Below are 26,996 nucleotides of genomic sequence, written 5' to 3' on the forward strand. Positions count from 1 at the left end.
TTCCTCAGCAAAAAGAGGAGGATTGGTAGATGTTAGCTCAGGGCCAATCTTCCTCACCAAAAAAAAAAAAAAAAGATGTGTTAGGAACACAGGATGGGTAGACAGTAGAAATGCAGTTGAGTCAAAAACAGTAAAAGCTAATACTTGCTGAGGACCCACTACATTGTTCTAGGTGTCTCATATATTAAACTCACTGATTGTCACAATCACCCACCTTCTTTTGCAAATGAGGAAACAGAAGCACAGAAAAAGACTAACCATTGACAGGTGGAGTTGCCATTCAAGCCCAGGCTGTTTCCAAAGCCCTCCTCTGGACCATACTATATGAAACCTACTGAATGGACAATATATTGAAGCTAAGGTAGTGCCTGGCCTAAATGCAACCACCCAGAGACAGTTTGTGGGGAAAGAAGAGACTGAGGACAGAAGGGAATTAGAGGGCCGGCCCCGTGGCTTAGCGGTTAAGTGCGAGCGCTCTGCTGCTGGCGGCCCTGGTTCGGATCCCGGGCGGGCACCACTTCTCTGGCCATGCTGAGGCCGCGTCCCACATACAGCAACTAGAAGGATGTGCAGCTATGACATACAACTATCTACTGGGGCTTTGGGGGGAAAAAATAAATAAATAAAATCTTTAAAAAAAAAAAAGAAGGGAATTAGAGAGGTTATGAGGTGATCAGAGCAAGCACAGAAAACAGAAGCAGTTAAAAGAATATTATTGTCACATTAAGTGAAAGCATTCCAAGTAGGCAGCCAGCTTTATCAAAACTCTTAGAAATCAAAGAGAAAATGATCAGTTAATTTGGCAGTTAATAGCAGAGTAGTAATCTTTCTGTGAATGTTTAATTCTAAACCTGCATTTATAGTATTTTGCCCAGCATTTATTTGGTAATGCTAAAAAGACTGTTTCCTATTAATTCTGAAGCACGTTAAACATAATGTATATATACTACATAAACAGATTTGAAGATTTCAGTCTGTCAAAAATATCCAGAAACTTCATTACTTAGGAATTATTTGACTTAATGATACAAATGATTTTAAATAGTTATCCTTTACATGAACCTACTGAAATCTATCACAAAGGAAAACTTCTTTCATGGTGTAATAGATTATTCATTTATTCAGTAACTTTAAATAATTTCTAACTCTAGCATCAAATTGATCAAAACAGTCTACTACTAAATAATTAGAAAAGTCTTATGGGCACCGGCCCGGTGGCGCAAGCGGTTAAGAGTGCACGCTCCACTGCTGCAGCCCGGGGTTTGCCGGTTCAGATCCCGGGCGGGCACTGACGCACTGCTTGTCAAAACCATGCTGTGGCAGCGTCCCATATAAAGTGGAGGAAGATGGGCATGGATGTTAGCCCAGGGCCAGTCTTCCTCAGCAAAAAGAGGAGGATTGGCAGATGTTAGCTTAGGGCTGATCTTCCTCACAATAAAAATAAAAAATAAACTTAAATAATAATTTAAAAAACCCTAGTTTAAAAAAAAAAGTCTTATGAACACAGAATACACAAAAAAGAGAAATTAAGGGTCTTTATTCATCTGTAATTAAAATATAAACTATGATGAGCAAGGTGTCCTAATTTAAAGGAAAAATATGGATATCTATCCACTAAATTTTCATTCACTTGCTACAAAGACTATAATAGAAAGGAAGCATCTTGTGTGGCTAAAATTTTCAAATATTTTGCTCCATATAAATTTCCCAGACCAAATGATAATTTGCTCCTTCAAATTTGGTTCTGTTTTCAATACAGTGTGGCATATACATTTTATCCCCTCTAAAAAATATTTTTCCACAGCCATGGAGTTAGGTACAAATTTGTAAAGACCGATTTAAGGAATCTTCCTAAACAGTATTATGAATATATCATAAAAAATTCATTTATACCACCCATTTTAATGAAGGAAAAGTCTCAAGTTCTGAAATTACATATGCCTCAGGACCTCATTTTTCCCTTGAAGTATATATTCATAAATATGACTACATGATTATTTCTCCTTTAATATTCTTTTAGAGCTTGAAAAATTTGTTCCAATTTCTGAAATGGGTCATGTCCATAACTTCAGCTAACCTCAATCTTCCCATCCCTTTTCTCTTTTCCTTCTGAGATATGAGGTAGCAATCCTTTGGAAAATTGAACTTTTTTTTTTTTTTTTGTGAGGAGATCAGCCCTGTGCTAACATCCGCCAATCCTCCTCTTTTTTTTTGCTGAGGAAGACGGCCCTGGGCTAACATCTGTGCCCATCTTCCTCCACTTTATATGGGACGCCGCCACAGCATGGCTTGCCAAGCAGTGCGTCGGTGCGCGCCCAGGATCCGAACCAGCGAACCCTGGGCCGCCGCAGCGGAGCGCGCGCACTTAACCGCTTGCGCCACCGGGCCGGCCCCAACATTTTTTTTGTCTGTGTGTGAGGAGATCAGCCCTGTGCTAACATCCGCCAATCCTCCTCTTTTTTTGCTGAGGAAGACGGCCCTGGGCTAACATCTGTGCCCATCTTCCTCCACTTTATATGGGACGCAGCCACAGCATGGCTTGCCAAGCAGTGCGTCGGTGCGCGCCCGGGATCCGAACCGGCGAACCCCGGGCCGCCGCAGCGGAGCGCGCCCACTTAACCGCTTGCGCCACCGGGCCGGCCCCAACATTTTTTTTTTTTAAATAAACGTTTAGTAGACTTCTTTAGATAATTCTCACCTTCCTTACTGCTTATTACTCTAACATTCTTTAACTTGTATACCAGCTACCTAATTGAACTGGAATGGATTTCTAACAATGTTCAAGTTTTACTTAAATGTTTTACTTTTTCATACATCAAATTTCACAAATAATAAGCAGATGGTTATAGAATAATTCCTTATTTTTCCTTAGGTTGTGTGAAATGCAATTGGGAGAAAATATTTTGGAACACAAACCTATAGATTAAATTAGGGACATAGATATAAATGCTGCAGACATCAGTAGTTTATTGTTTGTTTAGTCCAAACACATTCAAAATGGAAACTCAAAGAATACTTTCCACCTGAAACAATGAAACTAGATTCTACTAGCATATAATGCTTAACACATTACAGCAATAAAGATGGTAATCCATTGTCTTCTATACCTACTAAAGCCAAGATGGTAAAGCCAATTTGGTTGCAATAGTGTCATTAGGATAGAATATTACCATCAAAAAAAAAAAAAAAAAAAAAAAAAAATCAGCAAATAACAGTAACGGTAGATGAATATTCTTACTCTGGTTCACTGAAAAGGGGACAAAATGTTAAAAGTCCACAGTACTGCAGGTGAACAATCACCATGTAAACTTCTCCATATGATGTTTTAATGTCTTATTCATGGTATGTAAAGACTGAAGCTGAATGGCTCTTTTGCTCTTATTTTCTATTACACTTAACATTTGTCACTACTTTTGGTGCCAGAACAGTTTTCATAGGTGCAGGGCAATATCCTGGATTGGAAACTTTACATATATATATATATATATATATATAAAATGGGAAGGAGAAAGAAATAAAGTAGAGGAAAAATATGCTATAAAAAACAAAACACTGACGATAAACTACTTATTTGAAAGTAGTTTGAATAAAGGCTTCAAAACTCAAAAGTAATTTTCTGGTAAGAACTTCAAGTACTATACATCAGAAAGTGTGTTTCAAACAGAAAAAAAAAAAAAAAAAAAAAATCTTTAAGCCCTCAAAAATGGAAACTATGAGAAATCTGTGTCCCCAAAATATATGCAATAGTGCAAGACTTTTCCTCAAACATGGAAGACCTCACTTAAGAAGAAAGGACAGATTTAATTTTCCTTATATTGCCCAGTACGTGAAAAACAAAATATGTGCATCATTTGCTAGTTTACTAAATAGCAAACAGTTTCACAATTCAGAATCAGTTTGCTACTATGTCAAGTGCATTTTTTGTTTGTTTTTACTAAGGTAGAATGGAGAAGTCTTCCATGCTAACAAGCAGCTTTAAAGTGGTCACACTTATTTACCCCACTCCTAGCCTGAAACATCAGAAACGGGTATGTACCAAATGCTCCAAGCATAAAATTGGATATCCTTTGCCATACTTGCGGTTTACTGGAACTTGCTATGAAGACAAGACAATCCAGCAGCTACAAACTTTGCTCACAGAATTGTTTAAGAGATTCATGTAAAAATAAAAGATGTCGTCCCAGACTTAAATTCAGAGCCACTCGGGTGCTGACATCAGTTCAAGAATTGTGCAAAATGAATGACAGTTCCCTGCCCCCCAAATAGAAAATGCAAACACTTAAGAGCTGCTGTTCTTTTCTCTGAAAATTGCAGTATCCTCACTTCAGGTTTACTTGCCATTTATGGAATCTGACTGCTTTAAAAATGTTACTAAAAAGGTACATCAAGTTGATTGACTTTTCCAAGCACCTCTCAAGTGGTAACACTTCAACGTTCACATTCATGCTAAGAGAAAAGTCAACAAGAGACTTACTGAAAAAACTGACTTCCTCCTTCTCTCCCTCCCAAACACACAAGACTCCCTCCCACAGAGAACATAAGGTTGTTAACTGAAGAACAAGATAAATAATATGCTAGTCAATTTTACTGATTTTAAAGATACTGCAATTTTTATGCACTTCAATGATTCTTCAACATTTTGCAGCTGTTTGGCTTTGCAGCACAGCAATTCATACACTATACTGTACAAAATTACCAGCAAGACTGGAATGATGTATTAATAGAAGGCACCATCATGCTTATTACATTACCAGAGAACAAAAATACAGTAAAGACAATTTTCACTGTACACAGCTTAAAGAAAGGAAAAAGGGGAGGAGGAGTGTGTTGAGCAGCCAGCCATCCCTGTACTGTAGAGGGGCAGGTAGAAAAATCTTAGATATGGAGCTACTAAATCTGGTCTAATATTCAAGACCATAGCATTTGAAGTTCTGATTTTTGTTATTTAGTTCATAACTAAATGATTTCCTTCTGGAATATACTGTAGTCTTGTTAAGGTTTATGTATACACACGCTGGTCACAGCAAGCAGATAAAATGCCCTCATCATTTCACAAACTATTCTCTACTGGAAAAAAGATGAAAGATTTTTTCCCCTTTTGCTTCCTGTTGCAGATGTCAATGTTAATGAGTTCAGAGTACCCATTAGTGCATTTTGATGAGTGCATAACAAGTTTCTGTTGGTTTGTATTTTTGGGGGGAGCCAAGAAAAAAGGCAAGATTCTCCAATTGCACAAATTGCACTATTTGTGTTTCCAACATTAACAGGCAGAAACAGTAACACTTAAACAAAATGTGCAGCAGAGGATTTTTTTGACTCAAAGGACCTGAATTCAGTTGGGCATGTCCTTTTAAGTTCATTTTGTTGTAGATAGTTTAAGATATGGTCATTTCTCAGTCCTTAATTCTCCAAGTCTAGATTTATAAATTAACAATGTGAATCCTGTTGTGAAATTGGGGAAATAACGTCCACCTCAATTTAACTGATAACCAAAAGATGCTTTTCACATCAAAGAAATGATCAAAAAGGCTGTGTCACATTCCAAAGCCAAAAAAAAATTAACAAGAATGCAAACACGATGAATAATGTACCACTGCCAAAACTTTGCCAACAGTGGAGCTTCAGCGACGCTGTCCTGTGAAGCGGCCTTCCATTTGCCCGGTTCCTCTTCCAGAGCCAAGTTTCTGTGCCATGCCACCTCTTGGAGGAGGTCCTCTTCCATCCCGGTCACGCATCATTCCACCACCCACTATTCCACGTGGACCACCAGGACCTCGATCATTGCGCCTAATATCTCTGCGATCATCACCACCACCTCTGGTTTCTCGCTCTCTTGCAGCTCTTGTTTTTTTCTCTTCCACATTTAAACGTACTTCTCCTCGAAACATAATTGGCTTTAAAAGTGGACAAAAGATTTACATGGGCAGGTTAGACAGCAATAGGAATGTATTACCTTGCATACATGAGAAGAAAATCCTAAGAAACAAAAAAAATTTCACAAAATTCTTAATATGCAATCTATTCCAACCTTCTTCACTAGAACAAATAATGAAATTTAAAATGATCTGCACCTCAGACTTCAATACTACTAACAAATCTATATTCTTTGCATAAATACCATTTCATAGTGAACTATTTTTAGCTTTACCATTAAAAAAAGATTTTTTATGGTTTTAAAATGCACCAAATTAATATTATATACAATAAGAATAATAAAGCCTTGAATTATGTCCTTTGAGTCACTTACTTTTGCAATTAAGATTCTCTGAACTGGTTCAGAGTCATCAAAAACCACAAAACCAAAATTTGGAAGCTTTCCCCCAACACCCTTGGTATTGATGCGAAGTTCCACAACGTTTCCAAAACCTGCAAAAATATACATTACACCAAGGTTAAATATTTTAACAGACTACTTTGTGGCTTTAATTTTCAGGGTGAATAACCTTAATCTCCTTGATCCATTTCAAAATAAAAGGGGCAAGCTGCTACACCCAGTAACAACTAAGGTACATTCACTCATACAGGTTGTTCACCTAAGATGCCAACAACTAGCCTGTCTGCTTGTTTTGTTACCCTTCTGCATCTTTATCAGTCTTTTCAAAGGAAAGTTAGCTGCATAATTTTAGAACGACAATGATATTTTCTATTTCTGACTTGTATTTGCCAAATGAATCCCATCTCCAAATTTAAGACTGATTCATCCAGTCTTCTTCTAACCTCTACAAAACCAGGCCAGTCAATACTAAGTACAGTCCCTGGGGAATGTCTAATATAGCCTTCTACTCCCTTCTGATCAATTAAAGTGACCGGTACCTGAAGACACACAGTATATAGAAAGATAAACGTTAAAAAAAATTCTAGTTACATTATGACAAAAGCTCTATTCTCCTCCTGCTTAATTTTACAACAAAGCAAAATAAACCACTTACTCATGAAGAACTCTTTCAGTTCATTTTCATCAATATCATGTGGCAAGTTACCAACAAAAAGTTGATGACTGTCTGGATAGCGAATTATTCTACGGTTGTCAGATTCATTCTGTTCAATATCTCCTCTGCCTGAAAAAAGGAATAAAGTCGTTATTAAAGTTTACATCATATAAAAACTAGTTCAAAGCAATAAATGTAAAAACCACTTAATATCGATATTCCTGTTTTAGTTTAATAAGATAGTGAGTTACTTGAACAGAGGTAGAAGTGCCCATTATTAGTAAGTTAGTTAGAAAACAACACGACACCAAAGTGTGAAGAGAGGGTATTTATTGACTAGATTGCTAAAGTCCCTTCTTCTAGATCTACTGGTCTGATTACATGAAAGTCAAATATTAGTAGTATGAGTATTCCTCCTTAAACCAACCTTTTGCTATCTACCCAGGAACCAAATAGATCTCATATGGTGAGGTATATTTGTACTAAATATTTGTTTAGTATTTTGAAATTCACAAGTTTAACAGTAAATTTAACAGTAAAAATATCTCATTTATATAGCCTTTTATACACATTAGGGTGCTCATATATATATAAAATCTTATTTGATCCTCCCAAGAACACAAGGAACACGGTGAGGCAGATAAGTAAGGAGTCACACAAGAAAAATTTGTGTACTAACTGAATGGCATAAGAGAAGCTCATAATTTAAGGGTGTCACTCAGATCATAAACTCAATCAGTGGCAGAGCTAAAATGAACCCCAGCTCCCATGACTTCTGGTTTAGTAACACATCACTTATTTTACTTTTGTGGGAAAAATAACATTTTTAATTTGATGTATACTATCTCCCACCTCCTCCCAAAAGCAATCTAAACACTTATAGAATTCAAATAGAGGTGCTACATATATTAGCTAACAATGAAAACAAGTCAAAAATCATGGCAACTTACTTAATACCTAAGACAATCAAAATAAGAAGAATCAGGGTGTGCTTATTGTTTATCTGTGAAGAGATAAGAGTGCTAAGTAAGAGAGTAGGTTATTGGCAGCTTGGTTTTGAATTCTTAGAACCAGTGACAATAACCAAATAAAATTTGTCTCAAATTCATTTATACCTTCAAAATGCATGTCTCTATGGCATGTCAACTAATCCTCCCCTAAAAGTCAGTTGTTTTGTTCCAGACTGTATTTTAGCAAGTTATTTAAACCTTTAAGCAAGGTGGTACTAAAAGGATTTGTGTATAAAACACATTGTAGTGTTTTTTTGTTTTTTTTTTTTAAGCTCAGTCTTTTCCAATTTTTCAAGTGCTAAAGGCTACAGAGCAGCCTGACTCACCTGGTCTTGGTCCTCTAGGAGGGAAACCAGGTCGTTCTCTAGGTCGTTGTTCACGCACACGAGGTGGCTGAGACTGAACTTCTGGTTTAGCTTCAACTCTCGGCTAAAATACAAGGGAAAAAATACACTATAAACAAGCACATCCCACAGGAGAAAAACCAACTAAAGCAACTACCAACAAGTCACTGGCAGGTATAATGGTAATTTTAAGTTTATACTGTTTTTAACATAGTGTCCTATGTATGTGAAAAATAAATTTTCTTAAAGATATTCTGTACCAATCTAGGACTGTAGGGTAGGTTTTGTTTTCCCTCAAGGCTACATAACTCACAATAGGCTGCTTTACACAACCACATTTTTTCAATAAAATTACATCCACGTAGAGACAGCATAAAAGGCATTGCTACAAAAATGCAAGATGAGCCACTCCATGTAAATACATATACAATATAAAAAGCCATTCTTATCTTAGGAAGATAAGAATATATGACATACTTTCTAATTATCTAGTGTGCTGCCCTTCAAACGTAATACTGCTCAGCAATATCTTCTAAACCCTGCCACATAAATACATCGTAAAAATCAGTATTTTCATAGTTCAAAACATACAATTTAGCTTACACGAGCACCTAAAAGTACTACCTTTAAGTTAAAATGCACATAAAAAAACAAGATAGGAATGTGTATACAGCATCTCAAACAGTTAAAGAAGTCCTTTAGCTCCCTATTGTTCTTCCTTATGGGAAAGGTTTGCATTTATTTAAGTACTAACCCCAACAATTTTCCTTAACTGCTTCTTGCAGGTTAGCAGGGGGAGTAATAGGACATTTTAAGATGTCTTCCAAAAGTTTCTGCTAACCGCTGAATTAGACACATATAATTAAAATAAATATTTTTAAAACAAAACAATATCCTCATCAGCTATTACCTTTTCCTTAATACAATGGAATTTTCAGTATTCCCAAACTCTTCAGGCTGTCTACCGCCCAAATATTTACGGTCCAAGGAAGAGACAAAATACATGCACCTTCAAAGGATGCTGAAACACTCAGCAGGATATGAAGAACATGTCCTCAAGTCAGAGAGCTAGTAATTTCAGTCTTGTCTTTATGGCTGATCATCTCTGAGGACCTCAGTCCAGGCAGTGGCTCAAACTCTTTCATCATTTATATAATTGAGGTATTATAATTTGCAAAGACAAATTTTGATACAGAGTTATGCTTCTTTCAAAAATGACAATTTATCGTAAATGATTTCACCCGTTGTAACAAAAAGGTATATCAACTCCTATCCTAGCAGTTTTTAACAGATTTGCCTGTCTCTTCCCAAATTCTGTTTTCTTCCATGTAGATTTCCCATTTCCCTCAAGATGAGGTTGCTTGCCATGTTCTAGAATTTTGCTAAACAAATAAAAAATTTTAACTCGCTCCAGTTTTTCATTTACATATACATATTCCTATAAGGACTATATCTTAATTCATTTCTGTACCACCCAAACAACCAAGCACAAGTTAGATAGAGATGTTCAGTCATTTAAAATTAAATTACATTTTTAGTCCTCTAACCCAAAACATGTGGAAGAATGTTCTATGCCTGACAAAAGGACCTAAGTTACAGCCCTGACACCAATGTTAACCGTATTTGGAGTTTAACACTACATGATAATTTGACCCAAAATGTGATGCCTGAAAAAGGCAGTTACTTACAAATTTCAACTAAGGGGGCCTAAGAGCACAACTTACTTCACTATGATTACAAAACAGAATTAAAGAATAGATGTACTCTAACAAAGTTTGATGAAGCTAGTATGTTTAGGAAATTAATGAAAATAGCAAATGTACCTTTTAATTTAAAAATCTTACAAAAACCTCATTCAATCCAAATGTTACCAAAGAACTTGAGATGCCCTGGATGACTGATTCAAATTCTTTTCAAAACAGATTACTGACACCAAAATAACTACAAGAGGCAAAATACAAAAGTTCTTCACTATCTTTTAAGGATTTAAAATTAAAAACAAATTTAAATAATTTATGACATCTTACAAATAATTCATACATTGATTTAACAACCTAACTTTTAGTAGATGATGCCAATGTAAAGAAAATATGAGACCAAAAATATAACAATATTCCTTTCAATAACTGATTAATATACATCAACTAAGCCAGCTGTGAACTCCTAATTCTTCAGGCAATTTCATGACTGAAACTCTTTACTCCAATGAGATAAAATGGCTAATATACCACATACTACTTTAGGGCCTTAAAATTAATTCGATGCAACCAGAAAGTGTGCTCCATGTGACAAATCCCACAAATGAAGGTCAAACAGAAAATGAAATAAAAACAAAACCATCAAGTCAAGTCAATACAGCAGGTAAAACCACAATTAATAAATAAGTCCTTCAACTGAACATAAGCTATTGGATGCACTAATCAATTTCCAGACAAAATCTTTTTACCAAGAAATTAATTTACCTACTTCTAAATTAATGCCTATCAATAACCTAGAAATTAGATTTAATTCTCCTTTTATTAATAATCTATGCTAGAAGTGTTAAGAAAATGGATACTACACCAAAGTAACAAAATAAAATTGAAAGGTTTATTAAATCAAGTGGGAAAATGATAAATCCATTCTAAATACAGCCTAAAGAGATCAGAAAGTTCTATTAAAGTTTACAGTATAAACGTTTCAAAATTTTGTTTTAATAAGGGTGTGTGTTGGGAAATACAATCTAGTCTCCTACAACTCAAAAAAATAACATCGAAACTTAAAAAAATTCTTTTTCCTGAGCAAGAGGTTAGGATTTAATGTAATATAATTTAGAAATGCCTTAAATATAGTAGTACTCTTCTTTGATGTAAACAGTGCCACATTCCCCTCCAGAGGGCTAAAGAAACCTATGGGTTTGCATGAGTCACATACGGATTCTGGTGTCCAACTGCATGAATTCAAAGCCCAGCTCTAGTATTTATACAGCTGTCTCACCTTAGGTGAGGTACTCTAGGCCTCAATCTACTTAACTGTGAAACAGGAATAATGATAGTAACCACCCTCACAGGGTGGTAGTGAGGATTAGATGAGAATGAATATAAAGTGCTTTGCACAATGCCTGGCACGTACTAAAGGCATAATAAACGTTAGCTATTTTAACTTGTAACTAGCAGTTAGTTTAAAGTAAGTGTAGCCAACTCTCTGAAATGAAATAACAGTCCAAAGGATTCCAAACATAAATCTGATAAGAAATTGAAAACTTCAAAAGAAAATACAGAAGTCACTTATCAGGTCTTCAGATGGGCTAAATTAATCAATATTTAGCAAATTAATTTGTTTCATTAAGACAGAACTCTGGTTTGTAATATGAAGTAATTACTCAACATTTCCTGAATATCTAATGAAAAATAACAGGTATTATGAGGCCATGTGTTATACTATTACATAGCTGATAATGTGTACCAACACCAGAAAGACTGTCTAATAATTACTACCTACTTTTGAAACCTCTAAGTTTCACTGTTTAGAGCATGTAAGAGGTGTATCCAAACAATTTTATGTTCACTAAAAAATTTTAATGTAAATTTTCTAATGAAGTTTGATGCAAAATTTAGGGAAAAAAATCAGACACCCTTTAACTATGCCTATAAACTTAATTAGAATTTAGTTAATTCTAAACTATACCTAATAAACATATTAGGTAGCCAGTGTCTTAGTTTCAATGTTTTTGAAAGCTCTGAAATGGGTAAGATGACAAACAGACAAAAAGCAGAATACTAGAATGATCAGTTAAGGTGAACACTACAGTCATAAGTTGGTACAGGCTTCAATTAAACGGTGTGAACCACTTATAGACTGAGAGCTTAGGCAGTGTATTTTTTTAAGTTTTCTATTTTTTTAAATCAATGATACTTTATAATGCCACACTACTTTGTGACTTTCCAAATTTCTTGCCTAAGGTATTTTTGCTAAATAAAATTTATAATTTTTTTAAAAAGAACTTTTTTTTTGGTTATTTTAAGAAGCCTTTTAAGTGACAATTATATATATATATATATATATATATAGGAAAAACCAACTTAATCTATTTCACACACCCAAACCCCAAATACCACCTATGTAGATGATGAATGGAGATTTGGCATTTAAAGTGGGTGCACTGACATTTGATACAATTTTTTTGGTATATTTAAATCCATAATTCCTGATTGACTCATTTAAAAAAGTATAAAAAAGATAAAGCAATTGGCAATGTAACAAGGATACAATCCAATGTGTTCACAGATTGGTTACCTGTGAGACTGGTGCTTTAACATGGGGTGGAATTCCAGAGGAAGAAACAGTACCACTAGGAGGCAGGTTTTTACTGGTCACTGAAGCCCAGGAGAAAGCCTGCAGGAAATGCAACAAACCTAGACTACTAATCATGGAAAACCACCAACATTCCTACAGGGAAACTTCCAAATATATATATTCTTTTCATTTCTAAACTATTGCTCTATATTGGAGGACTCCTAAGAGAAAGGCACACACACACATGCCAGTCTATGTGCCAGCTTTCAAAATCTCATTACGCAAGATTATTTGACTGTCTGTCTGAACTACTAAATATATCCACAAGCTGTATGCTCTAAGTAGATGAGCAAGTGGCAAACAAAACCACTAACAACTCCACATGCTAGAAAAATAAGAACCTAATAAAACCAATTTCTTTCCCCTTTTGGGGGAAAACAGGGTGTATGATGGTGTTAAGGGGAGAGAGGAAGGATAGGAAAGAAGAGAGTACTAGCTGGAAACTTTAACAGACATTCACGAATTGAACAAGGAATCTCCTCCTCTCACTACCCAAATATACTTTAACCTTCTACTTTACAGAAAGATAAAAGATGTTTTAGGTAGGCTTAAATGATACACTATGGGTGTCACTCATCTTTCCAAGATAGTTGAATTGGTGTAGTAAGGAAATTGTTCCCATTTAAACCAGAAATAACAAGTATCTCTTCTTTTAATACAAGGCCAACTTGCTTAAGTTGGGAAATTGCATGACTCCTGTTGCATCTGTGCATAGAGGACTTAATACAGAATGAAAGAGCAATTCTCAGCTTTATACATGGACTCGAACAATTTCATGTAAGATACTAAACACTGCATACAGACAAGGATTTACCACAAATTTCACTCTTAGGGGTATTTTTTTGAGGGGGGGAATACAATGAAATTTCCTCAGGATTACAAAAAACCCCACGGCTTCTTTCATATACATAAAAAAAGCATAATTTACTATGTTAAACAATTTAATATAATAGAACAAAGATCATGCTTCATTAATGGCACCAAATATTAAAGTGTTATGTTATAGGTCTAAAGAGTTCCTCTGATCTAACCTTTGGTGGTTCCTGTGGCAGAGAAACAGGTTCAGCTGGAGGAGGAGAAGTAGACTTCTCCTCTAATTCTTCTAAGTTCTTCTCCTCCACTTGTGGTTTCAATTCTTCAGTCTTTGTTTCTGATTCTGGCTCAGGTTCAGGTTCATGAGAGGATTCTTCTAAAGGCTCCTCTATACCATTACTACAATAAAATATTTTGTTGATTTTTCAGTATGAGTGAAATGATCAGTTCAAATAAAATTCAGTATTTCTCTAACCCAATAGGCATAACTAATAATAAGCTGTTTTGAAGCAAAAGTCCAATAAGAACTAGAAGGCAGAAGGGAATAATACTCTCAAGAAGCAGCATTTCCTTAACCCTACCATTTTCAAACTGGATTACTAAAAATGTTTACTTTAGTACTAACTATAAACAAACTCCATATTTACAAAAATAAAACATTCATTCTCTGTGTTGTCCCAAACACTCCACATTATTCAGTAAGTGATCACTGTTTTGGGCTAAATCATGTTCAAGTTTTGAATTAAATAAAACAATTCTTTCCAAATTTCTTGGATATACATAGCAAGTACTCAAATACTGGCCTGACAGGTAGCTTTATCAAAAATTTACTGCCAACAAGAATTCTAGGAACAAAAACCACTTCACAACTATATGAGTTTAGACCAACTTTGGCGTTGCACATCTTATTCTTACGTCACAGGGTGAGCTTCATAGTAACCACTGTTAGCATTTTCTTGCACAGGTTCTGGAGATGGTTGCCTTTCTTCTTGTTCCTCTTCTACTTCATCTTCTGATTCTGACAATACATAATACACCACAACTCTTTTTAAGAGGCTTAACACACAATTTGATATACATATTTTTAATGTTTAAGGAAGTGATGGTAAAAAAAAAAATTGACATACTCCTTACAAATGCATTCAATTGCAATATTTTGTTCTCTTAAAAAAACTGAAGAGCAAGCAAGATGAAGTTTGGTATTTACTCTATTTTAAAAAAAGATCTATTAGTAAGGAAAGGGTAGGAAATAAATATTAAAGCCATACCTCAGTTTCCTTTGTCACATCTATTCAATAGAGCAATAATGATAAAGGAAAAAAATTGATATCAAAGGAAGATCAATTAAATAATTATGGTATAGCCAAAAAATTGATAGCCAACGTGAAAAAAAGCAAGCTTTGAGCCAGCATAATTCCTTTTTTATAAAATTAAGTATTGGTAAGTATAAGATTCCACTAAATTATAATAGGCACCAAACTCTTGGCTATCTATAGAGGATGAGATTGAGGGGAATTTTTTCACTTTCTATGTCTGATTTTTATATAATTTCATATAATGAATGTCTCTTTCCTTTATAACAAAAGAACAAAAAAGGAGAAAAGGGGGCTTGACTCAGTTACAATAGAGGCAAATGTCTGTAAGTTTCATACTTTTCATATCCTTAAAGAGTACTGACAGAACCCTTTCTATCTTGAAAGTAACCTCACCTTCATCAAGTTCTGGTTCAGAATCACCAAATACTTCATCTTCATAACGAAACATATCATTGTGAACATAAAACTTATTTGGAACAGATCCCTATAGAAAAACAACATCCAAATATTCCATAAATACCCATAAATGTGGCATTACATAAAAGAACAAATTAGATGGCATACACAATTTCTATTTTACTACTACAGAAATAACATAGACTCAATATAATTTTCTCAATAAGAGAACCAGGACTAATTAACAGATGGAAGTTTTCCATTTTGTTTAATATGGAACCTATAAAATATACTTTTCTGTTTTATTTCTGTAATCTTAATCACCTATTTACACATTTGTATCAGTATCTGACTTTTACTTTTTTTTTTTTGCTTTTTTTGCTGAGGAAGATTTGCCCTGAGCTAACATCTATGCCCATCTTCCTCTATTTTGTATGTGGGTTGCCACCACAGAATGGCAGGAACATGGCACCACAACATGGCCACGGGAACCAAACCCAGGACACCAAAGCAGAATGTGCTGAACTTAACCACTAAGCCCTGGAGCAAGCCCCTGACTTTTACTTTTAAACAGTCAGAGTGCGTACACACACAAAACTCCAACTATATCAACAGGTCCAATACAAATTTCTCAAAAATAGCTACATGCATATCTAAATCTGTAAGAAAAAACTCTTTGGACACTTCAAGCAACTAATAACAGCCAAATAAAATCATATGAGTGAAAATTACATGAAATGAAAACTTACTTCAGGAGCCAAAACAAAGGTTTGCATAAACTTCCTCTCTGGCTGTCCACTGTTAGAAAGCAAACCCATGACCTGGACAACTACTCCATCACTCAAGGTTGCATGAGCATCCACATGACGAATTTTAGTATGACATTCACTGAAGTTCAGAGATAATACTTTGTGGTGTATATCCTTTATTAGGAAAAGAAGGGGGGGAGGAAATACAAACTCTTGTGATAATATATTACCTATACAATACCACAAACCTTCACTGATTTCCTCACAACTCTAGAATGTTAACTACTTAATCTTTCGGCCTCATTTGAATCCACTCCACCATGCTACGTATTACTACGTCAGATTAATGTTCCTAAACCGCCATTTTCAACACGTCATCTCTCCACACAAGAAATCACAATGGCTTTCTCATATTATGCAGCAATATGGGCTTTATACAGCCTTCTCCCACTATTCTGTATTAAGTATTTAGTCATTCACACAAACTGTGTTGACTACTCCTTGACCCCAGACCTAATTTTACTTTATTGTGTGTTTGCTGATGCCATTTCTTCTACTTTCAATTTCCTCTTGTTTGCTAAGGCCAAATCCTGTAATTTAGAGTTGAGCCGAGGTCCCACATCCTCTACCAAGTCATAAGGAGCATTTATTTCTGTGCATTCCTGTAACATAAGGTGTAGCCCACATTTGTATAAACTTAATACAGTGTCTCAACTGTTTCATGTATAAAATACATCAAGGATATAAAATATCCCATCTTCTCTTTTGTATGCACCCCTGTGATACTGTGTTTCATACAAAATGGATGTTCATATGAACTCAAAGCACATTCAACAATTGTTATACCATAAATTCTAGTCACAACTAATGATCACATTCAAGAAGAAATCCATGGACACAAGAAGGCTTTTTTCAAATCTCTATCTTAATGCAGAGAAGAAAAAAAATCTAAAATGTATATGAAATTGATACTTACATTTTGGCCATAAACAGCCTCCTGGGGCTTTCCACTAGCATCTACTCCACCATGAACGTAGGAAGAATTCCTGCCATAAAACCTGTAAAACCATTGAAAACAATTAACATTCAACTGTCAAGAGAAGTCTAAGAGACAGTAGAGTTCTGATGTCAAACAGACCCAGTTTCCATGTCTGGCTCTGTCACTCATTAATTGTGTAATCTTGAGCAAGTTACTTATGGTCTTTAAATTTAATTTCCTTGGTTATAAAACAGAACAACAGTAACTACTCCATAGGGCTGTTGTACAGATTAAATGAGTAATGGCATAGAATTCTTAGCGTGCCTAGCACACTAAATATACACTCAAATCATTAGCTATTCTCATCTAATTCTTATCACATCTATTTTTTTTGTTAAGTGGAAGAACGAGACATTCAAAATACATTCTAAATACTGATGCCGAGTAACTGACCCATTTTTCCCCTTCAGATACAAAAACTCAGTTATCTAGAATTGTTTGGGAATCAGATGCTATTTAACATTCTACTCAGAGTTCCAAACAATTACTAATTCCAAAGGCATAGATTAAAACAGTTTAGATTTTAAACAACTGAAATAATTCAGAGACAAATAAAAAGATCTACATTATTTCAGCATCTAATTTCTCATTAATTTTTATACTGCTCTTAAGTACATGATAAATTAGTGTTTCTCTGGCATTACCTAAAGCAATTAGAATCAATAGCTTTCCCAGTTAAGGTTATCAAACGTGCAAAGTTAATTTTTTCATAAAGAGAATTCAGCTCCTATCGTAATAAAACACGTAAGACTTCCTCTATGCCAAGCAATGTTCTCAGTGCATTATATATATTGATTTGTTTAACCCTCCTAACAACCTCATAAAATAAGCACTATTATCTAAATGAGCAAACTGAGGTTCAGAGGAGGTTAAATTAACTCCCTTTAGGTCACCCACCTATCAAGGAGGGCAGCTAAGACATGAAACCAGACAGTCTGGCTCCAGAGTCCATGCTTTTCACCGCTACTCTTATTTTTAAGTTTATACTATTTTCTTTCACGTACTGCTGGTAAGCATGTAAACTGCTATCATTTTTGTGGAGGACAATTTGGCTGTATGTGTAAGAAAAACCGCTAACGATCATACCTTTGATTTAACAATTCTACTTCTAAGAACCTACCCTAAGAAAATACCTAGAAAGGTGCACAGAAATGCATGTGTAAGGATATTCATTACAGTGTTAACAAGTGAAAAATTACAAACTAAATTTTCATTAATAAGGAAATTGGTTACATGAGCCAAGTATAAAATAGAAGTTTGTTGGTGTTATCTGAAATGATGGTGGAGAGCCTTATTCTTTTAAATTTTACTTTTTTTGGTCACTACCAAAAAAAGTTTCTTGTTATAAAAAAAGCTAAAAATGTTAATAGATACATTGTGAAAAGACTAAATTTCAGATAATGCCCTATTAATTACATTCTCCCTTGCAAACTCTCTCACATACACTGTCAACAAGAATGTCTTTATTTTTATAATTAGGAAAATGTACAGGTATTTATTTTGTTTGTTTGTTTTTTGGACGGGGAGGGAGTGTTAGTTATATAAAAAAATGCCTCCTGGAACAATGTAGAGAATATTACACACGTTTAACAATGTAGGGCATATTATAAAATATAACTTTAGAATGCCCAGCATGCTTATAAAGAGTACCTATAGATAAAAGAATGTAAGTCCTTTTAACAGCCTTTCTCACATGAAGTGGCAAGGATATATTTATCCTTAACTCACTTGGCTAGGGTGTTGTACAACAAATACTTGCAAAGCCTTATCATTACAGAAGTCTCACTCATATTCCACCTGCTAAAATACACCGGGAATAACAAAAATTATAAACACTATTCACAATATAAATTTCATTTCATCTCGGCAAAAAGTAGGCTTACAGATGTCTAACTCTTGCCAAAATAGTAAACAAGACTACTGTTGTTGTTTTACCAAGGAATACTATTTTGCAGATCAATCAGAGGAAATTTTCATAAGTATAATCACTTAACTGATTCATTTCCTAACATTGCTATAGAGAACTTAGAAAGATGACTTAAGCCTGTGATTTCAAATTGCCGACAGGAAACCCATTAGTTGGTCAAGCCCAAGGTTTTGTTTTTGTTTTTAATGAAATACAGAATACCAGAGTGTACAATTGTATATGTGTGTGTATAGATGTGTATGTGTTATATAATGGGACAGTGTCAGGACATGAGAAGAAAAGAAAGACAAAATATATGCAGTCATGTTCAAGAAAATAAACTGAATAAAACTACTAAATAATCCATTTAAAATTTACCTGTGTAAATATTCTGGAGCTTTATTCAGCAAAGTATAATATTGCCTCACAAACTCCCGCCCTACAAGCAGCGGACTGGGCTTCTCCATAACCATTTCTTTGCTGCACAATGTCAAATGCTAAGGGAGCAAACACAAGAATACCAGCTATTAAAAAGTCATCTTTGTAAAACTTCCATGAAGTAAATTTTAACCATATAAATGGGAATAAAGAAAAGGAATACCATTTATTAAAACATAGTTTGCAACAGCAAAATAAAAAATTCCCGACAACTACTGGTGACCTCTAACACTTGCACCTCCCCTTTGTCTCTATTTCTTGATCTCCCTGTCCCTCAAACAGAGGAAAGTAGCACAATTCTCTCTCTTATTCCCCAGTGAGTCCAATGCTGCCTCAGACTACAAACACCATAACCAAGTCTTTCCATTCACAGTATCTTTGTCCTTTAAGGACCATTATCTCCCACATTCTTGGATTCCAATGATTTTTTAAAACTAGGCAGAGAGGGCTGGCCCCCTGGTTTAGCGGTTAAGTGCGTGCGCTCCGTTGCTGGTGGCCGGGGTTCGGGACCCGGGCACGCACCGACGCACCGCTTCTCTGGCCATGCTGGGGCCGCGTCCTACATACAGCAACTAGAAGGATGTGCAGCTATGACATACAACTATCTACTGGGGCTTTGGGGGAATAAATAAATAAAATAAATAAAAATAAAAATAAAACTAGGCAGAGGGCAGAAATCAGGACTTGGAGATTATACTTATCATGGGAAAAAGTACTTTGACTTGTAGGTCTTCTTTGCTTTCTCTCTCCTTCTAGGGATTAAGTTTACTATTTTCAAAATGATAATGACTACCATTAAAAATCAGCAATAACCTCAGTACTCAGAGATAATAGTTTTTTATACTTGGTGTATGTCTTTCCAATCTTTCTTTCTATTAATTAGGCATCTAACTACATTCCAGGTACTGTTTATAGTAAATGGGATACCCTGGTGAACAAGATAAGACTCTAGCCCTCAAGGAGTTTATACTCTTTCACGGAATATAAACAAACAGGAAACAGGATGGGTTAGATGTGCTATGATCAAGTACCTCTAAACTGAAATCTCAAAGACAAGGTCAAGAAAAACAAGCACAAAATTAAAATAGAAACACAACCTCTCATCATTTAAAGTACATGATTTATATGTTTATAGCCCCCACAACAGTCAAAATTATAACATTAGAAATTGGAGAGAAAGGAGAAGAAAAAAAGAAGATCTGAATATTACTTGTTTATATAAATCAAGCATCTTTCCTGTTATACTAAAAAGTACCAAAAAAAAAAAAAAACCCTCATAATATCTAAAGATGAGTGTATCTACTGGGCAAATCAGAAAACAGTTTAAATCCCTGTTTAACAAATAAATTTCAATGCAGGTTTCCTTTAAACAAAAATTTTTATAGCCAAAGACAGCCTGCCATAATCATTACAGTTATGATACTGTTTTTAATAAAAATCAGGTACCAACCATTGTGGAGCCTACAGATAAGTTTGCAGCTCTATACAATTCTAGTGGCTCCAATTCTACTTTTACGTAACGCTCTATTAGGTTCCCTCTTTCTCCTTTTGCAACTGTCCCGAACTCTCAGTCTACAAAAACCCCCAAAATCTGTTTAGATTTTTATATAATGCCTCACTTGCTTTCAAAAATAGTTAATTCATTGCTTCCAGTGGCAGGGTCTGGGGAAGGGGCAGTGACAAGCAGCAGCCCCTGAAGAACCCAAGAAGCAGGCCAAGGAGATGGAAGAGGAAGATAAGGCTTTCAAGAAGAAACAGAGAGGAGCAGAAGAAGCTGGAGGAGCTAAAAGTGAAGGGAAGGGTCCCCTGGCCACAGATGGAATTAAGAAATCTGGCAAAAAGTAAGCTGCCCCTTACGCCTCATGCAATGATGACCCTTACTTCCATTCCTGTTTAAACATCTGGATTCTCTGCCATAACTAATCTGTTGCCACCTATAGATAGAAGGAAGTGTTGTCTTGGAGCCTGTTGTATATTTAAGAATAAACTCTGTAAAAAAAAAAAAAAATTGTTGATACAGTAGCTCATCTCTTCAGTTCTTTTCACTCAGCTATTTCTACTTAACTCTGAGACCAGAATAAACCCAGCCCAGAATCCTGCCAATCTGCTCTTCAGTCTTTGTTCTACCTTGAATTCTGTGCCATCTACAATTAAATCAACTCATTAAAAAAAAAAGTTAACTCACAAAGCAGAAGCAGATACTACCATTTCAGGTGCCATCAGTTTCTGCCAAACCTAAAAACGTCCAAGGATAAGGATTTAACACACTCTAATGCATAAAAGGACCCTCATTTGCTATATTTAAAAAATAAAGTTAAGCAACATAATATTACTACTTTGAAAGATGGGGAAGGGTGAACAACAGACTTTTCTAGTAAAATTTTATAAAATAACTAACATGTGGAAATTATACACACTTTAATACTGTAACAACTGATGTTAAAATAATACTAAGACACAGGAAGATACTGACATAGGAAGATACTAACTTACCCTCTGAATAAAATAATTATGTACAAAATAGTTCTGTTCAAATGGTTAATGACAGAAATGCTATTAGGACGGTTTCCGGGTTTGGGGATTCTCGTTTTTTCTTCTTTCTCCTCCATATTTCCAGATTTTCTACAGTGACACACTTTGTCATTTATCCCAAACCTTCCATCACGTTTACAAAGTAAATATTCATCTACCATTTTTGTCACTTACATATAACCAAAGCAAAAAAAGGTACCAAATATACATATCAATATAAATAAAGGGCAAAATACACCAAAGAGTTATTGCAACAAAGTTCAAGAGAGGCTTCAAATTGCCCAATGCCTATACAAGTCACTAAAGTATTATGGCTATGATATCACCAATTTAGACAGAGAGTCAGGCACAGATGACAGGCAGTGGAGGTAACTTTAAGTTGACTATTATTCAATAAATTATTATTTATTCAAAGGAGGTAACTTGAAAAGTGAACTCCAAACGGTGAATGAGATAAGGCAATGCTAATATGAAAAGCATAAACAAGTAGCTCTATGTAAGAGGCTATGCAGGGTCCACTTTTTTAAGGTGCAAGGAGGCTCCCACAGGAAATGATAAAACAAAATGATGTTACTCACCGGATGGATGGTGTTTCAACTAAATTATACTGACTTAAAAATAATTTACAGATCAATTACTTCGTTACCATAACTCTGATTTAAAGTGACTCAGAATTTAGAGGGCTGAAATACAACTTATTGATGGAAATCAACTGTATCAACAAGAAAGTACAGTCATGCACCACATAATGAGGTTCTGGCCAACGACAGAGGTCCCATAAGATTAGTACCATATAGCCTAGGCTATACCATCTAGGTTTTGTGTAAGAACACTCCACGATGTTCACACAATGAAATCGCCTAATGACACATGACTGTAAAGGTATTAGAGGAGGGAAAAAAAAGCAACCTCACTGACTTATCTATTTTCTTAATGACAGATGAATTTGTGTGTTCCACACAAACAACTGCCATCTTGCCCATCCTCTCCACCAGAGTAGAAAAATTAACAGTTCAATAAATAAGGAATGCATCAAAGAAGGATTAGGGATAAATTACAGATGGACCACCAAACAAGGCAGCGTGGGTAGTTGTAGAAAATAAGACTTGGAAAACTGAGTAATATACAATTTGCGTTTATAATTCATGCACAGTGTATATAGGAAGGTTGAGAGAAAGAACAAAAGAAGAGCCAAATTACACATTCAGAATAAATGTGATTACTAGAAGAACTGTGCCACTTTTATTATTCACAGCAAAGTACCCAAATCATAGATAGGTAAGCAATTTCTGGGATGTGGGTCCTTCTACTTCTTTAAAAATAAATTATCAAAACAAATCTCAGAACATGGGAATGAGAAAAAGGTTTTAACTATCTAAGACCATGAAAAAGTCATGACGTTTTTGGATCTCCATTTCCTAATTTACAAACTGAGAAGTGATCTCTGGTCAAGCCTACGAGACTACACAGTTCAACAAAGACAGCCAAGGTTAAAGGATACTTATATACAAAAAGAATCTTCAGGTTGTTAGCCTCCAGCACTTTCCAAGAAAAAAGCCAATTATCATCTAACATCTTTTTCAGAGAAAGTGTAATTCCATGTATTAAACGCCACTTTTCCCAATAATACTGGAAAATGTGGAGATTGCTGTCATATTGGGATGCATAACATAAAATTTACTCTTTTCCTTGTCAACTAAAAACAGTATCAACCCATTTATTCATGGAGATACGAACATAATTATATCCAGCTTCCCTCACTATTTAGAGCCTCAACTACTTCAGAGATCATTCTACTCTCCAACTCTGCCTATCCCACTTAAAATCCCTGTGTATCTTCATCAATATCCTTTTAGTCATTCCTATTTCTTAAAAATATTTCCTCTCCACTTGGGCCTAGACTAATTCCTGAAGCACATCTACTCCAGCGTTCATGGGAAATTGCTCTACATAAACCGTCACCATTTTTTCTGAATCTCAATCCCCATTGAGAGGGGAGTGGAAGTGAGGAAGAAAGTACACACATACACACGAGACAGAAAAGAAAGTCCCATTGGGCTTCATATTCTACAATATGCTCAGATTTCCTCAATTTCAAAACTACTTTTCAAGAAAACCGTTATCAACCAAAGTTATCACCCAATTTTCCTTCCTTGACCAAAACTTTAGCTTTTAGTTATGTACTTAAGTTTTTTGTTTACTTTTCAGTTAAAAGTTCAGTGAATCACTAGTATAATGGGGCTTCTCCCAAAGCAAACAATCTCAGGCTACATTGACATAAATGTCTAAAATGAGCTGACAGTTCTGTTCTACTTTGCACAAGTTAAATACTGGTTGAACAGTGAATGGAAATTACAGGAAGGTAGATTTACGTTCAATATAATGCAAGAATAACTCGAACAGAGCTACTTCACGAATGGCCACTCACTGCAGGTATTTATTCCAGAGATTAACTGAACAATTTAGCAGAAATAGAGTAAAACAGTCACATGTTCAACAAAGTTAGATTAAGGCTGCTCCAATGCTAGGATTCTAGAAGTCTATTAACAAGGACTAGGACCTCTGACTCCCACTCCAATACAGCCATGTGTCGTCGCTTAACAACCGGGACATGTTCTGAGAAACGCGTCAGTAGGCAAACACCATACAGTGTACTTACACAAACCTAGATGGTATAGCGTACTGCACACCTAGGCTATACGGTACTACCCTTATGGGACCATCGTTACACATGTGGCCTGTTGTTGAGTGAAACACTGTTATGCAACAAATGACTATACTCATTCCAAACCTTCCTATCTGTAATGACTGAAACCCTATGCAATTATTTGGACCCAACTAAAATACTGTCCCCCTGAAAATCTTTCCTGATTCCTTAATAGAATATAACTGTCTTTCCTCTGAATTCTCAAAGTACTTTGGGCCTGGGCCAGCCCCGTGGCTTAGCGGTTAAGTGCTCGCACTCCGCTACTGGCAGCCCGGGTTCGGATCCCGGGCACGCACTGATGCACCGCTTCTCCGGCCATGCTAAGGCCGCGTCCCACATACAGCAACTAGAAGGATGTGCAGCTATGACATACAATTGTCTACTGGGGCTTTGGGGGAAAAAGGGAGGAGGATTGGCAATAGATGTTAGCTCAGGGCCGGTCCTCCTCAGCAAAAAGAGGAGGATTAGCATGGATGTTAGCTCAGGGCTGATCTTCCTCACAAAAAAAAAAAAAAAGTACTTTGGGCCTTTATCATGGCACATTATTAATCATATTTTGCCCTAAATTACTAAGTGTGCATCTGTCTTAATCTTCCTCTTCTCTACTCCTCTCTCAAATATTATAATCTGAGCTTTCCCTCAAATGTAATTCTCTGGAAAATCACAATTCTCCTAGAAAATCCAATGACTTCTCCTCAGTCCTCTACCTGTCTTCATGATCACCGACCACCTCTTCCCAATGCTTCTAGATTTCCACAACTAGGCAACTTTCCTTCTCATCAAAATGCAGAAGTCCTCAAGGTTCTGTCTTCTAACTTGGCAATTTCAGATAGTCTAATGGCTTCAGCTCTTCTATCTACCTAAATTTGTATCTAGTCTCTACCATGAACTCAAATTTTACATTTTTAACCCCTTGCTGAATACCCACACATGATCTCATAGGTAACCCAATACACGCATCCCCTCCATACAGAGAAAGTAGTTTCCTTATTTCTGTTAATGGTGCTACCATCTTCTTGGCTTGAAAGCTGAGTCTTAAGTGACTTTCCCTCTTTAAGCCTCAAATTGAAGTCCTGACAACTCAAAAGTCTCTTGGAATCTGTCCCATCCTTTCTGCTCCCACTGAATTAAGGTTCTTTAGTTCTTCCTCAAAAGTCTTGCAAGCTTATGTATCATATGTAGCATACATTGTATACAATAAAATCCAAACACCTGCTTTCAGTTTGAAGGCCACAGAAGGCCAGGCTTGACATTCAAGGTTCTAACCAACCTTTCAAATTTATCTCCCATTAGACTTGTCACCTCTGTAACAAATTCTATGCTCTAAGAATACTATACCACTCACCATTGTTCCCTGAACCTCCAATTTTCATTCTCTAAGCTTTTTTGTCTTACTTCATTCAACACTAGCTGAGTGAATGGGTGGGAAAACACAAATTCATTCAAAATTTATTGAATGCCTACTATATATGTGCCAGAAATTATGCAAGAAAAAACAACGGTGAACATGATAGAATCGATCTGCTGCTCCAAGGAAATGTAAAGTTCATTGGGAGATAGAATTCCTAAACACAATTATCTTATGTGATAAATGCTATAAGCCCTACCACAAAGAATGTATCTCTCGAATTGGAATGGGAGAAAAAATCTGACATGTAGAAAATGAGGAGGTGAATATTCCAAGCCAGAGCTAAAAGAGAAAATAATTTTTAGGGGATGACTGTCTCCTCAAAACCTCACACCATCAAATCCTTCCCCTAGCCACTCTTCAAAAACCTGCTCAAGATCTTATTCCAATTCTACCTGGTTTTCCTAGCTAGGTCCCTCAGGCAGGATTAATCATTTCTTCTTCTTACTATTATATATCTCTTTTTCAGCTCTTATTAATGCACTTAGTCTTAGTAATATGTGTGCATGTGCATAGGCACACCCCTCTCCTGTTTGCAAAACTCCTCTATGCCAACACCAAGTACTGAGCATTTGCCTGGCAGTGTTATGCTTCCAGGAGATGCTCAAGAGACATTCTTTGCAGCATCTACCATTACTCTGCACATAATAGGATTAAAAAAATTTGTTGAATGAATCTGTGATACTAAAGACCTCGTGAGAAAAGAGAAGCAACCTACTAAAATACAAAGATACTTCAATAATTAATGAATAAGGCTGCTATGGGGGAATACTAATGAAAAGATTAAACAAATCATTAACCATGCAATTTCAAATGTGTGTGTGTGTGTGTGTGTGTGTGTGAGAGGAAGATTAGCCCTAAGCTAACATCCATGCCCATCTTCCTCTACTTTATATGGGACGCTGCCACAGCATGGCTTGACAAGTGGTGCGACGGCTCACGCCCGGGATCCAAACCTGCGAACCCCGGGCTGCCAAAGCGGAGCTCGAAAACTTAACCACTACACCGCCAGGCCGGCCCTCAAAATATTTTTTAAAGTCTATCTTCTACACTCCTGTGTTTGTTTATAGGTAA

The 26,996-nt window shown here is 35.8% G+C and overlaps 1 protein-coding gene across 2 annotated transcripts in view; it reads right to left on the reverse strand.

Moving 5' to 3' along the window:
- Positions 1-2,947: 2,947 nt before the first annotated feature.
- G3BP2 (G3BP stress granule assembly factor 2) overlaps positions 2,948-26,996 on the reverse strand; it is a 32,222-nt gene continuing 8,173 nt past the window's right edge. Inside the window, exons 2-13 of one of the 2 annotated variants that reach the window (XM_058547271.1) lie at positions 21,157-21,264; positions 19,216-19,334; positions 16,869-16,950; positions 15,893-16,066; positions 15,141-15,231; positions 14,347-14,449; positions 13,650-13,830; positions 12,559-12,657; positions 8,266-8,368; positions 6,930-7,058; positions 6,248-6,366; positions 2,948-5,894 (exon numbers count right to left, since the gene is read on the reverse strand). In XM_058547271.1, coding sequence (XP_058403254.1) covers positions 5,622-5,894; positions 6,248-6,366; positions 6,930-7,058; positions 8,266-8,368; positions 12,559-12,657; positions 13,650-13,830; positions 14,347-14,449; positions 15,141-15,231; positions 15,893-16,066; positions 16,869-16,950; positions 19,216-19,334; positions 21,157-21,162 — 1,479 coding nt within the window. In that variant the 5' untranslated portion in view covers positions 21,163-21,264 and the 3' untranslated portion in view covers positions 2,948-5,621. The remainder of the gene's footprint in view (positions 5,895-6,247; positions 6,367-6,929; positions 7,059-8,265; positions 8,369-12,558; positions 12,658-13,649; positions 13,831-14,346; positions 14,450-15,140; positions 15,232-15,892; positions 16,067-16,868; positions 16,951-19,215; positions 19,335-21,156; positions 21,265-26,996) is intronic. The other variant, XM_058547272.1, reaches the window with a different exon arrangement.

The sequence above is a fragment of the Diceros bicornis genome, chromosome 8 (genome assembly GCF_020826845.1).
Source record: "Diceros bicornis minor isolate mBicDic1 chromosome 8, mDicBic1.mat.cur, whole genome shotgun sequence".
In the NCBI taxonomy this organism is placed as follows: Eukaryota; Metazoa; Chordata; class Mammalia; order Perissodactyla; family Rhinocerotidae; genus Diceros; species Diceros bicornis.